Genomic DNA, 16,891 nt, shown 5'->3' with positions numbered 1-16,891 from the left:
CTGAGGAAGTCCCCAGTAAGGGACGAAACGTTCAACAAGGTCATAATAAATTGTTCATCAAATTTATTAAATGTCTTTAATTTCCCTTTGAAACTCATATATATATATATTAATATTTTTCTCTAAATAATTTAATTATTTATCTATATTTATATCGATAATATAATAGTTTATCTAAAATCACAATGTCATTATCCCGTTTATCCTTTTTCCTCGTGGTTCTTCTCTCTTCTAATAATAACAATATCGATTGAAGAGAAAAATTATTTAAAAAAAAAAAAACAACCAAAAAACGACATTTATTAAGTACAGTAATTCTTGAGAAATCCCCTTTTTGGGAATAATGGAAATAAATATAAAAAGTAGAAATGTTCGTGAAGAAGAAATAGTAGTCTATTTTTCTGAAGTACCCAACCGACTTCATTGACGCTCGATAAAGTCGACACGGTCGACCAAAGGAAGAACCTTGTATCGTTCCTATCGCGAGGAATGTATCTTCTCCTTATAACTGCGAAAAAATTTGCCCTAAGGCGATGAGTAAGTTCAAAGAGATGAAAAAGAGAAAGAATCTCATGCATTTCTTTTGTCTACGTTCTCCGTTTCGCGATCGTTGCAGATACGATATCAACGTCCTGATTTACAAGTTCCTTAAACATATATATATATAAATTTATATACCTAGAGAAAAAAAATAGTAATTCTTTGCAATCGTCGATAGGAAACGAAAAAATCGATAGAGACATTTCGAAATGAAAAATAAAAATAAATGAAAAGTTCTTCTCCAAGGAAAAAAGAAAAATAGATAAATTATCTGAAATTTTACGAAAAAATCAAATGCGTTTTACATGACTATATTAATGATTGTATAAAAATAATGAAAATAATGGAAAAGTTTTGTAATATCAAAATTTAAGTAAACCACTACCAAATCACGATAAACAATATTATAATAACCAATTGCATAATCTGATATTTTAATAATTAGATGAATCGCGTGTATGATTTAAATTCACAATTATCCTAAATATTCTATATAATCATCGATTAAAATTGACAAGAAACTGATAGAGATATTTCCCAATAGAAAAAGAAAAAATGAAAATAAAGCATAGAGAAAATTGATAAGAATTAACTTTAACAACACTACTTTAACTTTAAATCAAATAAATAAAAAAACATACGCGAAATACTTAAAACCTTGTTTAAACTTTAATTGTATGTTTTAATAATTGCATAATTTGTTTGCATGTGTAATCACGAGTATGTTCGTGATCGGTCAATAACGTATTAATACGTGGTTCAAACGAGTACGCAAAAAAAGAAAAAAAAAATTAAATACAAAGAAAAGAAATAGAAGAAATTAAAGAAGATGGAAAGGAATTAAAAAAAAAAAAAAAAGAAAAAGCAAACGCTAATTTACTTCCTTCGGTTTCCCCAAGTTCCGCAAACTTAATGTCGGAAACCTTTATTTGATCTAAAGGAACCCCCGTCGTCGTCGTCGTCGAGTGATCTTTTATCCGGCTTGAAATTAAGCGGGATATTTAAATCCACCTTTCCAAGCACGAACGTGTAATAGTGACCCGTTGTTTGCTTATCGTTTCTCGTTGACTCTGGAAAATGCGCTTGGCCAACTTTTCCCATGACATTGGATACTTTTTACTTTTAAACTAAGTACATTTATACATATATATATACGTATAGAAGCAGTAAAGTACGTAAGTAAACCTTGTTTCTAAAATTAATGATAATATTTAACATAAGTGAGAGAGAGAGAGAGAGAGAGAGAAAACGTTACTTACAATTGCCCTGTTCTACCCTTGTTTTTTATCTTAAGAAAAAAAAAATAAAAAATCCACGATATTATAATGAAGCCCTCCTTCCCATTTCCATTCGCTCGTCATCAATGAACAACAAATGAAGCGCAGGAAAATATATACTATTGAAATAATCTTGAAGAAAAACGTAGGGGATAGACTGTATACGTCGTATCGAGATAGCAAGGAAGGGATCATTAAAAGTTGCCACGGCTCCAATTGCACCGTGAAGAAAAGAAGAGATACTTTGTACGTATACTGCAGCGTATGTATTATATACATACATACAAAAATACATATATGTTTGTATGAAGTGTCTATTCGATGAAAATAACGATAGTTGAATATTCGATGATGGACGGATAAATAAATTTGATCAAAAATCTATTCAGATAATAAATAATTTCATTCAGATAACATATACATACTTTCATTCACACATTCGAATAATCATTTTAATAATAAAACAACAACAGATCGTATACGTATACACGAGCATGTGTAAATACATCACACGTACGTAGATGTGTGCGTATACATACGCGCGTGAAAATATATTAAATAGTATATTGAATTTGAATGATCGAAAATAATATATTAATAAAAGAAAAATGAAATTGAAATGAAAAGGTGAGAGTAAAATTGATTTAATATGAAATACGTAAGCAATAATAAACCTTTTAGCGAGCTTGAGGAATCACACTCCCAGGAGATCGAATTCTCGAAGATGTCCCAGCATGATCGTCGCGATCCTCCATCGCGTATCGAAACCAAGAAATCCGTAGACACCTGGGGAAATAGATAGTACGCGTAGAGAATGTCTGGCCACGCGGCCACAGATCGTTCGGAGGAACGATTCTTCACTTTTCCTTTTCAGTGTTCTCCTTATCGAAGTTAAAATATAACAAAACGAAAAAAATGAAGAATTGGACGTGAATAATATATATATTCGCGAAATATGTCCAAGCTTCTTCTCTACATACGTATATATATATATATATATACTTATATACATATAACTATATATACATATATTTCTTGCGTTTTCTTCCTTTCTTTCTCGTAATCACTCAGTTCGTCTTGTCACTCGATATTTCGTCACATTTGAATAAAACATCACATAATTTACGATAAAAGAGAAATCGGGATAATTTAGGGGAAGGCAAGGGATAAAAAAAATAATAGAATGTTTCGTATAAAGTAACAATAAAATACTTTGGCAATTATTTAAGTGAAATTAGTGAATGAAGTCAAGCACAAGAAATAAAGAGCACCGTGCCATTGCACGTTCGGCGACCGCCACGGCAAGACTAGGGTCTGCTCCCCGGCCGAGGTAGCTACCATAGCAACCCAACCACCCTCAGTTACTTTCTTCCTCCCACTCGTAACTAAACCCTTTCTCATCGTCTCGCGCAGCTACTACCCACCGTGTATGCTTCGTCTCCACGCAGCTTTCCTACCCCCACCACTCGACATACTCACCACCGTCACCCCCCACCACTTGTCAACCATCACCACCACCGCCGCCGCCGCCGCCACCGCCGCCACAGACGCCGCCACCGTCGTCGTGTCAGTCAGAGCTTTCGTGTACAACGCACGAGTCTGACTACTCCATATCATCGTTATTTTACTACTTTTACCCCCCTTTTCTTTCGTCAATCACTTACGCTCTCTCTCTCTCTCTTTCTATTTTCGACAATGTTGTTCTCTATGATTTTCTTGATTTGTTATTACAGCAATTGTTACACTATTTTTTCCTTCTATTTTTTATCTTTATTTTTTTCATTTATATTCATCTTTTTTTTTAATATATGTACGATGTACGTTACGATAGGAAGAATATTGTTTTTACTTTTTTTTTTTTTTTTTCTTTTTTTTTGTGGATTGTACGACGACGTCAACAAACATCCAATCGTTTTTCTAATTTACGAATTTTCCGAATGTAGTCGTCGAAACAGAATATAGATTCCAGTTACTGTTGGTACATTCGCTCGTATTATTTTCCACGGATTAAGGTGGGTTTACATCGGTCCACGGAAATAGAACGAATGTCGTTTCGAACGGTCTCGCCGTTATCGTTCGTACTGATTACGGTGGCTGTGACTTCTTCCTACTGGAATACGGGAAATTTGTATTTTTCTATAACAATTACTATCGACATCCATGCTGATATCACGTTTTTCTCACATTATTTTTCTTTCTGATTCTTCAATAACACAAATTTCAATTTAATAAAATTATATTTTTTTCAAACAATACCGAACCTTTCTTTTTTTTTATTTGTCATATTATTTTATCAATTTTATAATAATGTATGAGAATAACATTGTTCCAATTAGCAGAGTTTTTTTTTTGGCCAAGCAATAGTCTCTTTATTACAAATTTCTTTTTTTTTCTCGACCCAATTCTCCAACATTTTTATCTTAAAGATTTATTGTACTTTCATGGATTTAAATTTCACTTACGTTTCATATCTTTTTTCCACTTTTTCTTTTAATTCTTTTATTCGTTTCTTACACCATAAGTTCAGTTTTTTGGTTTATACTTATTCGCATTCTCCGCATTTTTCCTTGATAACCAAATAAGTAGTAATGGCGGATCTAAGCCAGACCTAACGGAGAGAGTAATAATCCAAAGATCTAGATTTAATCAAATCGATGTTTTAATTTTAATTAAATTTTTCAATTAATTATTTCAAAATGAATTTTACATATGACGTTGATATATATATATATATCGTAGTTTCGATGAAATATACAAATATTTAATCGGGAATAGAATCCGCGGGAAAAAGCAAGCTTTTTTAAAAGGGCGTTTCGATGCGCCATCTGTCGGGAGTAAAATGAACTATCAACATAACTCAAATATTTCGAGTCAAATCTTAACGAGAGTAAGATATTCTCTTCTACATGTATATACGTCTTCTCTGCTTAAAATTAAGTTTAAGCGTGGCAGACGACAGCAGACAAAGAGAGTTTAAGGAAATCCGGTTGAAGTTGTTCACTTTTGATCTGCTGACAACGCAGTGACATTTCTCGGCTAACGTGTGAACGTTATTCTTCGTTCATTGCGATAATTTGAATTTTTGTGTAGAATAATAATGTTGACAATTAAAGAACCCGAATAAATATAACTCCATATTAGTGAAAATAGATCCATATTAGTGTTAGAGACTTAAATAAGGCGGTTATGAGGCTTCTGTATCAAAAACTGCCTATTCTATGATATTTTTCCCTTATTTTTCATTTAATTTATCAAAATCGTTATGGCAGAAAAGTGTAAGGTATGTGACAGTGAAAAGCACTCATTCATTTTTGTGAGTTTTCAAAACATTTAAGAGAACAAAATAATAAAATAATATATACATATATAAATACACGCACACATACGTACCGTTCATGAATCAATCACTTTGTCATAAATATGTTATGCTGGATTAAAGCACAGAGAATGCTTAGAAGCGCTTTTGTTAAAGGTAGTGTTCGTGCATACTCATACGATGTGTTATTACTCCCATTTGAAATTCTCTAACTGAATTTGTCTTTTTTTTAGGAATGCGGCTGTGAATGCACAAAATGTACGGAGAAGGATCTTCGGCAATGTGACATGCACTTGCATGTAGAGATAGAAAATCTACGTCAAAGGTTGTTGGAAAGAGATAACCATATTGTAACAATGGAAACGCAATTTTTAAACGAAGCTGAAAAATTTCCTAACGGAGAGTTGGCTTCGATCAAGGAAGAGATTCTCGTTTGGCAAGAAAAATATCAAAGGTTGTATGATGCGCATAAAAGAATTCAAAAAGTTAATCAAAATCTCGAAGATAAATTACTAAGAATAGTCGACAAGTGTGAGAGCGAAAAGGGTACTTTCACTAAGGATATAGCTACTTTGTCGCATCGATTGGCGGATGCTAATTATACTATTCATCGTTTGACTCAAGATAATGTACGTTATATTATATTAATAATCCTTGAAGTCCCAGGGACTCATTGGAAAAATCTTATTGAGAAGATTCAAGTGAAGTACGATAGTGCTTGTTTCAATTCATATCGAGAAGATCTAAATAATGTTTTGTATTAATGTGACCGATAAGCATTAGTAAAGTTAAGCATACTGACTTAAATAGAATTCTAGTATATATTAATTGTCTGCGATTGTTAAATGTAATTGGTTTTTACGATATGAAATTTGAAAAGTGTACTCATACTGCTTGCCACTTAAATGGTTATATTATAAGCATAAAAAATATAATTTAGAATTGTACTACAATTTAAATAATCATTTTTTATATTTAGGAAAGGTATAGAAATGATGTGAATTTAGCTATTCAACTACTTCAATGTAAGCCTTCTAATTTTGTTGGGCAGAAATATGATTCGGTAAGACACGCTTTACAATTATATTAAGATTTACCAAAAGTATTATAACTTTACAAGATTGATTTTACTTTACTTAGTTGCCTACTGAAGTACAAGCCAAAGTTAGAACATACATTGCCCATAAAAGATGTTCTAAGGATCCATCACCGCCCAATATGAAAAGCATTATTGTACCTATATCAACATTTCCTCCTACTGCGATGGTTTACAATATATCTAAGCAAGGAGTGGAAAAGCATAGCGATGAAGATGACATAGAAGAATCTAAGCCTCCCATTGATGTAGTATCGGCTGCTATTATGGCCAAAGTATTGGAAGACAGAGAAAAAGAAAGAATTTTTGCTAAACACTGTGATACGTGCACATGTCATAAAAGTATTTTATTGATCGATGCCGAATGTCAGACGGTAAATAATTCTGATGCTTCATGTAACGAATGCACTTTGAGACATGTACAGACTGAAGAGAAGCATTCGGAATATTTAAACAAAGTTAATAAATCGTTCCAAACTAGAAGTAATCAAAATTCTAATGCAAACTTGATTTTTCAAAGACATTGCCAAGATGGTGTCGACAATAGTACCACCCATTTTCATAATAATTCAGATTGTACAAAATATTCAAATTCCACGCAGTATTTATATAATGTTAAAGATAATAAACTTGCCATTAAAGGTAATAAAAATTTACCAGACTTAAGGGATGATAATAAAAAGGATTCTATGCGACAAGACAATATGGAAACTCATACCCAGGTTGAAATATTAAGTAGTGACAAGCAAACATCTTTAAGAAGCAACAGAAATATTAATACGTCTTCTAATATAATAACCAATATTCCTCCACTTTCTAGTACGTCTGTTACCTTTAATAATATTATGTCAACTAATACTGTTAATAGCATTAGTGGAGATCAATCAAAACAAACACGAACAAGTAAAAAATCTGATTTTCCATTAGATGCTACTAAATCTAATACAAGCAATTGGACTAAATGTGAAACTGAAACTTCTCCCTGTTCTCATACTACGCCTGAAAACACGAAAAAATATTTTAGCAATAATGAACAGACTCAAATAGATATTATTAACGACAGATTATGGAAGAATGAATGGATAAAAGCGAAATCGGATATGAATTCGAAAGATAAAAGTAATGATAATGTTATTAGTGATACAGCAATAGATATTATTAATAGTAGAGATTGGAAAAATAATAGAATGTGGACGGAGCCTCAGAATCCTACTCATTTAACTTTGATTGAAGTGAAAAATATAGACAATGTAATGGCTCACAATGATTGTCGACAAGTTGAAATTGCTACTAGTCCGAGTTTTAGTAGCGACAGTGTTGTCATTTCGACCTCCGATCCTCCTAGTAGCTCTAGCGATATTTTACAGTCTTCTAGTGGAGTACAATCAATTAATTCAGTTAATAATCAAAAATCTAATTCCAATAATCGTACATTAGGTTCAAGATCTTGTCTTGTTCGGGTAACGACTCATGGATCCAAAAATATTCCTATAGATAATGCTGGATATTGTAAAGCAACCTTATTTACAAATGGAAATAGTAAACCGAATGCAGCTTTAGTGCACACAAAAAAAACTACTACGATTGGATCAGAGAGATTACCGTCTGTTACTAATGACAAACATTCAGTTTTATTACAAGATAGTAACCAGTTACAAAGAGTAGCGGAATGGGTTCAATCGTCCGCTTGCATAGACAATTCTGTACAAAATAATTTTAATGGTTTAAAAATGAAAGATAATAACGGGAAGAAAGAAGAAACCTGTTTGTTTGCTTACGCGAACGAAACTACTTCTAATCATAAACCTTTTCAATTAAGTAACAACCAATGCCATGATATAAATAAAAAAGAAGAATTAAATAAGGAAATAGATAGTAATAAAGAAGTAAATTCTTCATTTACCGCGACGAATGTTAATAGTACGCCGATAGACGACAAGGAAGAAGATCTAATTACATTTGATATACCTAATGAAGATGAAAAATCGCATTTGTCCGTAAATGATAAAAATTCTCTCGATAACAGTTACGAAGTTAAGATAACAAGAGAAATGGAAGAAACGTATTTAAAGTTAGCAGCGAGTTTAGATCCAGTAACGCTTAGTTTATCCGACGTAAATAATACCGATATTACGATTGAAAAATATAGGAAGAGTTACAAGAGGCTTCATGCCCAAAGATCTCACGATAAATTAGGATCATAGACTTAAGCGTTTTGGCTCTTTTCAAAGATTGCTACTTTTGCAGGAAGTTCCTTTTAATAATATCAGAGTCTTATTTTTTGTAAAAATACGATAAACTAAGGCTGTACCAAGTTGAGTCATTTAGAATGGGAGTTCTACGTGTACATGTCAATGCAAAAGATTAAAGAATTTTCATTTAAGTATAGAATATAGATCATTATTATTGCGTATATTAAATCTGTAAGGATACCTGAAGAATAGTGTCTTTGTATTAACTTCGGCCTATAGCTTTTACTTTTCATATTATTACTAATAAATAATAACTGAAATTAGATACAAAAAATTCATAATGTATTATAAGTTATTCAAATCATTTTTACAATATCGCTAATAAAATTCTTGTCGCCTTATATTAATATTACAATATTTTAATGGAACTAATTCTGATCTCTAATTGATCACTCGTAAACTCTCTCCAATTGGCATAAAATAAATCCTCAAATACAAAAAAGACAAAAAAAAAAGCAAAAAAATATCAAAAATATCTTAACAAATAAAAAAAGTTACGACTCATTGTATTATTGGTATATGCGATAATACCACTGATACTAGAATTTTAAAGCATACAAAGAAATTATTCTATAATATTATCAAATGAAGAGCGATATTAAAAGAAGAATTATCAAGTTACAAAAATTAAAGCCGCTATTAAAGAAAAATAATGCAAAGCTAATCTCAATATAAAGCTACCGATAAACAAATAAATGATTGATCGTAAATGTCGAGCAGATGGTAATTTATCGTTGCACAAAAAGTATTCATTACTATTCACCGCAATCAAGAAGATACCTATAAATAATCTAAATAGATAAAATATAATATTGCCTCTCTAAATCTCTAAAAAAAAAAATCTTAGCTGATTTTACATACTTACGTTTATTCTTTAATGCTGCACTACGATCATTGGGAGGTACAATAGTAATCAAGCAGGTTAGTAGAATATCCATTTTGGGACCTGGGGGGCTATCCGAAAAGCTCCCTTTCCCCCTTCTAGCCCTCTTAAAAATGATTCTTACATTAAATAATATATTTTTCGTTGAATGTGTGTGCGTGTGTATGTGTGTATGTAAGTAAATAAGTAAGTAAATAAGTAAGTAAATAATGTGTGTATGTTGCCTGACTGTGAAGAAAGAAACGACAATATTAATATTAAACCTAATCGCGTTCGAAGGATATTTCAATAATTGAAGAAACTCGATAAAATCAAGAGATATAGAAAAATAAGATGTTATTAAAGAAAAATACAAAAAAAGGATTTCGTTATATGATAAAGAATCATTATTATTAATTTTATTATTATTATTATTATTATTATTATTATTATTATTATGGTTTCATACCAAAATTGTTCGTATATACCTAATACCAGTGAATTAATAATTAAGTTAACGAACGATGATCGTATTACCAAAGGTGAATTATACTTGTTACGAAGTTATTGTAATAAGTCTGCTTGAATAAATGTGGGACAATATAGCTCTGTATTTAAATTTTTCGTGTGTCATTCATTTTAATACTCTAACGCATTACTACTGCTACGTGTCGTAAGAATTCATTTGTTTTTAATTTCAACTTTTTAATGGATATTACCGAAACGCGTCAATTTGAAAAATTTGTTTTGGATTTATAAATCGATGGATTAATTATTTAAATATTTTAACGCGTTACTATACGACAATATTTGAATTCGTTTGATATAAATTCAAAGTTTTATCATCGAAGCGTGCCATTTTCCAAAATGGCGATGCTACTTGAAATATCACATTTCGTTCTTCGTAGTTACAAATATTAATTAACATTATTATACATAAATATTATATCAAATTTTATTAAAAAGAAAAAGAATTTTAGTATATATTTATAAAATAATTTAATGAAATTTATAATGAATCTTCATAGCGCGTAAGTATTCACCTTGCATGTCAACGATCAAGTTATATACTTAGCCTTTTGCCCTTTCCTTGTTTTTTTCTTCTCCTTTTTATTTTTAATAACGTGCACGATAAATAAGCTTTGCATTACTCTTTGTCTCCTTTCAGTACAATTCTCGTTAATACACTAACGACATTAACGATTGCGTTTTACATAGAAAATTATAAGCATTTTAAAATATTTTACGTGTTAGATTTGGACTGAGAGTCCGATAAGTTTGTTGCATATGGAATTATATTATATTTAATAAATTTTTATACAATATAAGATAAATAAATTACTTAAATATATACACAGTGTTCCCAAAAAGTCGATTTACCAATAAAAAATAAAACAAACGTCAAAATCAATTATTGGATTATTAATAGAATTGTAATATTTTGTTTTTCATTTTAAGATATGAGTCTTTAATATTATAATATTGTTGAAAAAATATTGCTGTTACTTCAAGTACTCGTTAAAAAATAAATTAATAATCTTAGAATTCTATAAATCAATCTTGTATATGTGCAACGTTATTAATAAAAATCAATAATATGAATAAATCACGAATTACGATGATAAAAACTACATACTTTATCTTCTTGTGATTGTACAAATTATTAAAAAATAGATTTAAGAAAAAAAAGAAAAGAAACGATATAATAAGATAAGAAAAATGAATTATTTTCAATTTGGAAAGATATATAGCAAGGGGAAAGGCAATTAGTAATGAAAGAAATTTATGGTCTGTTGCGCCTAACGGATCTAGTCTTATCGATCGCAAAGCAACGGAACTTAAGAAATCAAGTGATCTATCTCTCTTACATAGAAGCCCAATTATTTGGTCATCATATTCGTTTTCGTTGAAAAAAAAGCACCGAGATAAGTAATTCGAAGCTTATATCACGAACAAGCATGTTTCATTACCGATACCACTATTCCTTTTTTCTTTTTATTATTATTATCATTTTTGTGTTTTTTTTTTTTTATTATTATTATTACCATTATTTTATCATATAATAATTAGTATTATTATTATTATCATTATTATTTGGTAGATATTTTAAGAATATTTTTCAAGACTAAAGTAAAGTCAGCTGTTTCATCGAGTCAATAACCTTTTCGAAACACGTGTTCTCCTATCAGAAGCAAGCCAAACATCGATCGAGCTAATTTTAAATCCGCACGAAAATAAGGAACGTCAATGAAATGACAATGAGACTTGATCTTTGGGGTTATCGTTGCTATCATCCTTTTATTACTTTCAAACAATAATATACACACATAAAATAACAATGAATATACACATTTGTTTTCTTACCCTTTTATTAATCTAACTGTTTTCTTCATGAATACAAAAAAAAACAATAATTTTTCAAATAAAAATCTTGCGCGCGTAAAAGAAATTTATGAAAAAGTATTAAAAAAAAAGAAAAGTATTAATGTCCTATTGTTTAGTTAATAATAAACTGTTCTTAATGAATAAAAAAAAAAACAATTTCAAATAAAAATTTCTCCAGTATATGAGCCGTTTATTTTGAAAGTGGCATAAGTCACTTTTTCAAAAAAACCGAGTTAATGGCAACACTAATTACAACTGAACGGTATCTTTTCATTTTCAATAAAAAAAAAAAGAAAAAAAAATAGTGACTTATGCCATTTTCAAAATAAACGGCTCATATGTGTCCCCACAATGAGAAAATATAAAAAATAATTTTTTTAACGAGTAAAAACACAACAAGAAAAAGAAAAACAATTTGAAGTACAAATTTCTGTGTATTTGAACGATGAGAATTTATAGAAACTAATGAGAAAGTATGAACAAAAAAAATAAGAAAAGAAAAATGAAGATAAGTAAATATATACATTATGTTGTTTAAAAGTAGGAGAGAGAGAGAGAGAGAAAGTAAAAGACTTCATAAGTTCTTCCTCGATTAGTGAAAAGTCGTATCGAGTTGGTCTCGGACTTTATCAGCGCCAACTCTTACGTTGGCCAGCGTTAAACTGAACAAAGTCAGTAAGCTCGCGTTCGCGGTGCTGCAAAGACGTTCTTTACGTTCGTTGTACTTGGCGTTCATAATTGTCAGAGAAAGAAAAAAAAAGAAACAAAGAAAAAGAAAGAAGTAAAGAAAGGTGTTCAGCTGAGGGAAGAATAATAAGTTGGGAGCTTTAGTAATCGAGTGAGGTGGACTTTCAAGTGCAAACCACCACCACCACCACCACCACCACCACCACTACCACCACTACTAAGAATATTACCACCACCCTCACCACTACTATTACGGCAGTGGTGTTACCACTACCACCAGCAACAACCCCCCCAAGTTAGATGGTCACTCGCAAGGGTGGTCTCAAACGTCGTCTTTCGTCCTTTCTCAGTCTCCATCCGTGAGTCGGCTCCGGCCGACTTCTTCGACTCCTTTAGTGTCTTTTCTCCTTTTTTTCTTTCTCTTTCTAACCCTTTCTCTATCTATCTTTCTCTTTCTCTTACACTTTAGCATTTATTTATCTATCTTTCTATCTTATTTTCTTATTAACTGTTTCTTGTTCTTATTTTCTTACTCTCTCTCTCTCTCTCTCTCTTTTTTTCTTTGTCTTTGTCTTTGTCTGTCCCTTACCGTGTTACTTTCCCTTTTAATCCGTCCGCGCGTTAATTCGACTACCATCGATGTCAGGGGTCAGATGATGAAAATTTCTTTTCTCCGCCTGGTAGCCAGGTGAGTCAGACCTCTCACCTCTTTATTTCTCCTGGCCCTTGTCTCCTCGACCTTCTACGACAACTTTATCGACCGATTCCTATCCCAACCTCGACTTTGAAAATATTAGGTCTACCGAAAAACTTCTTTTACTCATTTCTTAACTAATTTTTTTATTTCAACTATCACGCGTGTCATCCTTTTTTTTCTATTTTGTTTTTTCTTTTCTTTTCTTTTCTTTTTTCTTTTTGATTGGAAACTAATTTTAATCATTTTGATAATCGAAAGGTGGATTAGAGTTAAAAATGAAAAAATGTATTCGTATGATAGATGATTATTTTAAAGATACGTTTGTTCTTATTACTTTTTTGTTTTTGTTGAATTGAAAAAGAAGATTCAACAATTTCGAAGATCACGAGATGGAGAAGAAGTTTTGGAAAAGAATTGTGAGAAAAACTTCGGAGATGAAAAGATTGAAAGAATTTGATGTACTTTTAACGGATTGTAATTTTGAAATAGATTGTTTATTTGACGATCCCGTTGATAGAAGTTCTTTTACATATTATAATTTCGTAAATCATGTTTTTCACTATTATTTACTTTTCGTGTCTCTGATTATACTAAACTTTTCTATTTTCTTTCCTTTTTTTACTAACTAAACTTTTTCCTAAACTTTATTTTTACGATATAATTAAATAATATTATAAGAATTAATTATTTCCTATGTAAAACATTTTTCAGATGAATTTTATAGAATAGAAGAATGAGAGGATACTTAAATTTGTTCAAATGAAAAATGTCTGTCACTTTTTTGGTATTCAAATAGTTCTCATTAAAATGTGAATAACACTTACTCGAACTATAATCTTTTTTTTTTTTATTACATGTATACGTATAATTTTCTGGTAAATTTAATACTTTATTATTGTGAAATTCTCTTCAACCGGAAGTTTTACACGCTCTCTTTCTCTTTTTATTTCTTATTATATTCTTTCCTTGTTTAGTACAACGTACGAAGGATGCCCTACTCTTTTAGAATGTACTACCATTTTATTTAGTAAACGAATGCGATCTAGTCTTGCAATTTCTAAAATAAATTCCATGGTGAGCATACTAAAACGAATAATAAAATGTTTTTATACTGTGTGTTATATGTTTCTCTCGCTTTGTAAACACGTCATCTGTCAATCAATTGTAACTTCCACGTAGATTCACAAACCATGAAACATTTGAATGACATTTGAGTTTGTTTGATTGTTGTTTTGTTCGATTTCAAACAAAAACATTATATTGAATACTTCGAGAAAACAAAAAAATGTAAAAATTTATCCCTCAGAAAAAAATCAAAAAATAAAAAGAAAATAAAAATTGTTATTAAAATTTGATCAATAATCGAAATTTAACGTTCGTTTGCATATCCTTTGAAATTATGTCTGAAAATTGTTATTGCATTGGTAAAAAAAAAAAAATAATTACAAATAATTCAAATATTTGTTGGGATTAGATTTTATGTAGAATTTTTCGTTTTGTTTTTTTTTATTTTAAAGAAGAATTTGTTTTATTATTGATATCTAATTAATTTCCGGAATGAAAAATGATCGTTTTCATGCGCATGAAACGTACAAAGATTATTTTTCAAATCACTCTCATAAATCTATCAGCCGAAACGATGCCCTTATCTTAGACCTTAACCACGAACCATCGAAAACAATTTACATGTTAAATTTTCCTTACCTCTTGCTTAGTGATAAAATTCCATAGGGGAGAACTTTTAAATTCGAATGTTTGAGAAAAAAAAAGTTTGAAAGTATATAAATTCTCGAAGAATCGGATATATTTATGCATCTAAGGTTCATGAATATAAAAATACACACACACACACACAACTACCAAATTCAATTAATAATTGAGAGAAAGTGCAATAATATTAAAGATAAAGATCCTCCAAGTAAAATTATGGTGTATCTTATCCGATTATTTCGAATTAGAAAGAATTCACACATCTTGCATCAAAGATTATTCGTTTAATTGAAAAATAATAATAATAATAATAATAATAATAATACGAGATAAATTAGACAAATTATTGTAAGTGTTTTTCCTTTTCTATTTTTTTTTTTTATCTCGGAATAAAAATATTTAATCAAATGATCAAATATACAATCGAAAATCTAACAAACCGATCGTTTAATTGGAGAAAGTTTGTAAATAATTAAACACTTCGTTGATCGTAAAATATGCGAGTTAAATATTTCTAAGTGTAGAAAATGAGAATAACAACGAGCGATGATCATTTTTTTTTGATACGCATTCGAATAGTTGGCAAGAACGTCGGAATATAAATTAATCGTTAAAGTTCTAGGAATGCGTCATTTCAAATTTTATCCTTCAGAACGTAAACATACAAATCGTACCCGATGATATGTAATCTTTGAAAGCTACTTTAAATTTATACACAATGTGCACCCTATTCATATTTCAACGAAAATTATATAATGTGTGTTAAGTTATATTTCATATTTAACTAACATTAACTTATAAATGTGTGACCTATAAATTATTTTCAAATTAACAATCAATATCAAATAAAATACAATACATGAGTGTAGGTATATAACGATATACACGTTTGAAGATCAAGATATCATAGAAATTATAGACAATTTATTTAACAATTTTATTATAAATACATATTTTAGCGTTATTAAAAAATACTCAAAATATTAGTAATTTTTTATTCACATCACATAATAGTGATTTTAAAATTTAATGACCTTTAAGTGGCCTTGAACGAAAGTATTAACGTTCTTCCAACTAAAAGGTTTTTAATAATTATGATACACTGGATGATCACAGATTTAACCTTGTCATTCGTAAAAAAATGATTCAATTATTCTTAAATAATAAATTTAATTATTGCTATTAGAAAATTCATAAATATAAGTATAAAAATAGAAAACAATTAATTCCTTCGACACAAAAATCAATCAATCTAACGTCGAGGTAAGTTTCACATGCTACGATATATACAATTATTTTCAAATAATACAAAAATAAATTAAAGTTATGTGTAAATATCATTTAAAAAAAAATTAGAAATAAACTTGGTTGATCGAAGGAAGCAAGCAAGGACAATTATTTTCATTTCTCGATATTGCGACTTTAAAATAGGGGCAATTGAACGCGTAAATGAGTGAAATCGATGATCGAAAGGACACGTGGAAACTTGGTATCAAAAAATAATCCTACTTTCGTCCTAGATTCTTAGGTTTTTCGTGACGAGGAAGGAGAGTTGAGCAATTTTATCGGTTAAAAATTTTCTATCTCGTGCATGATATCTCGTTATCGCAAATAGTTACATACATGCATACACGTTGTACGATTTGTATAGTTATATTTGTATCTACACATATACTTAGACACATTTGTACGTAGGGTTTCTTAGCTTTGAAAGAGTACGAGAGGCGTGGGCGGTTACTTTTTTCCTGCGGCGCTCCCAGTTAGACGATCATAATTAGATAGAGTGCACGGTGCACATAGGTGGGTATCCTGAAAAATTGCGAACACTATTCGCGTTAACGAATATGCGATTGCGCATATTCATTCAATTTCGACGATGCTTTAAGGTCGTAAGTTTTTCTTCTTTTTTTTTTTCTTCTTCTTCTTCTTTTATGAACCGACAATCATTTTTATACACCCCCTTTACCGATTACAACTAGTTTAATTGTAATAGTCAATAGTAACAGTTAATTCCCATTGATTTTTTTTTTTTTTTTGAACAAATTATTATATAATAATTATATTATTAT

The 16,891-nt window shown here is 30.1% G+C and overlaps 2 protein-coding genes across 3 annotated transcripts in view; both read left to right on the top strand.

Moving 5' to 3' along the window:
* The first annotated feature begins 4,726 nt into the window (after nucleotides 1-4,726).
* On the top strand, nucleotides 4,727-8,923 carry LOC106789189 (putative uncharacterized protein DDB_G0282133). 2 transcript variants are annotated; one of them, XM_014753181.1, is made up of 4 exons: nucleotides 4,727-5,097; nucleotides 5,367-5,762; nucleotides 6,113-6,196; nucleotides 6,274-8,923. In XM_014753181.1, exons 1-4 carry the CDS (start codon nucleotides 5,080-5,082, stop codon nucleotides 8,431-8,433), a joined length of 2,658 nt encoding a protein of 885 aa, XP_014608667.1. In that variant the 5' UTR covers nucleotides 4,727-5,079; the 3' UTR covers nucleotides 8,434-8,923. The 2 variants fall into 2 exon arrangements, with proteins under 2 accessions (XP_014608667.1, XP_014608668.1); XM_014753182.1 differs by lacking the exon at nucleotides 4,727-5,097 and adding an exon at nucleotides 5,111-5,289.
* Nucleotides 8,924-12,935: 4,012 nt separating this feature from the next.
* LOC106789182 (myosin-G heavy chain-like) overlaps nucleotides 12,936-16,891 on the top strand; it is a 15,051-nt gene continuing 11,095 nt past the window's right edge. The window contains exon 1 of the mRNA XM_014753173.1: nucleotides 12,936-13,103. The gene's annotated coding sequence lies outside the window, so the exon portion shown is untranslated. The remainder of the gene's footprint in view (nucleotides 13,104-16,891) is intronic.

Source organism: Polistes canadensis, unplaced genomic scaffold, assembly GCF_001313835.1.
Source record: "Polistes canadensis isolate GaletaPanama2010 unplaced genomic scaffold, ASM131383v1 scaffold_167, whole genome shotgun sequence".
Lineage (NCBI taxonomy): Eukaryota > Metazoa > Arthropoda > Insecta > Hymenoptera > Vespidae > Polistes > Polistes canadensis.
Note: the sequence above shows the minus strand (reverse complement) of the source record. Positions and strands in the feature narration are given on the sequence as shown.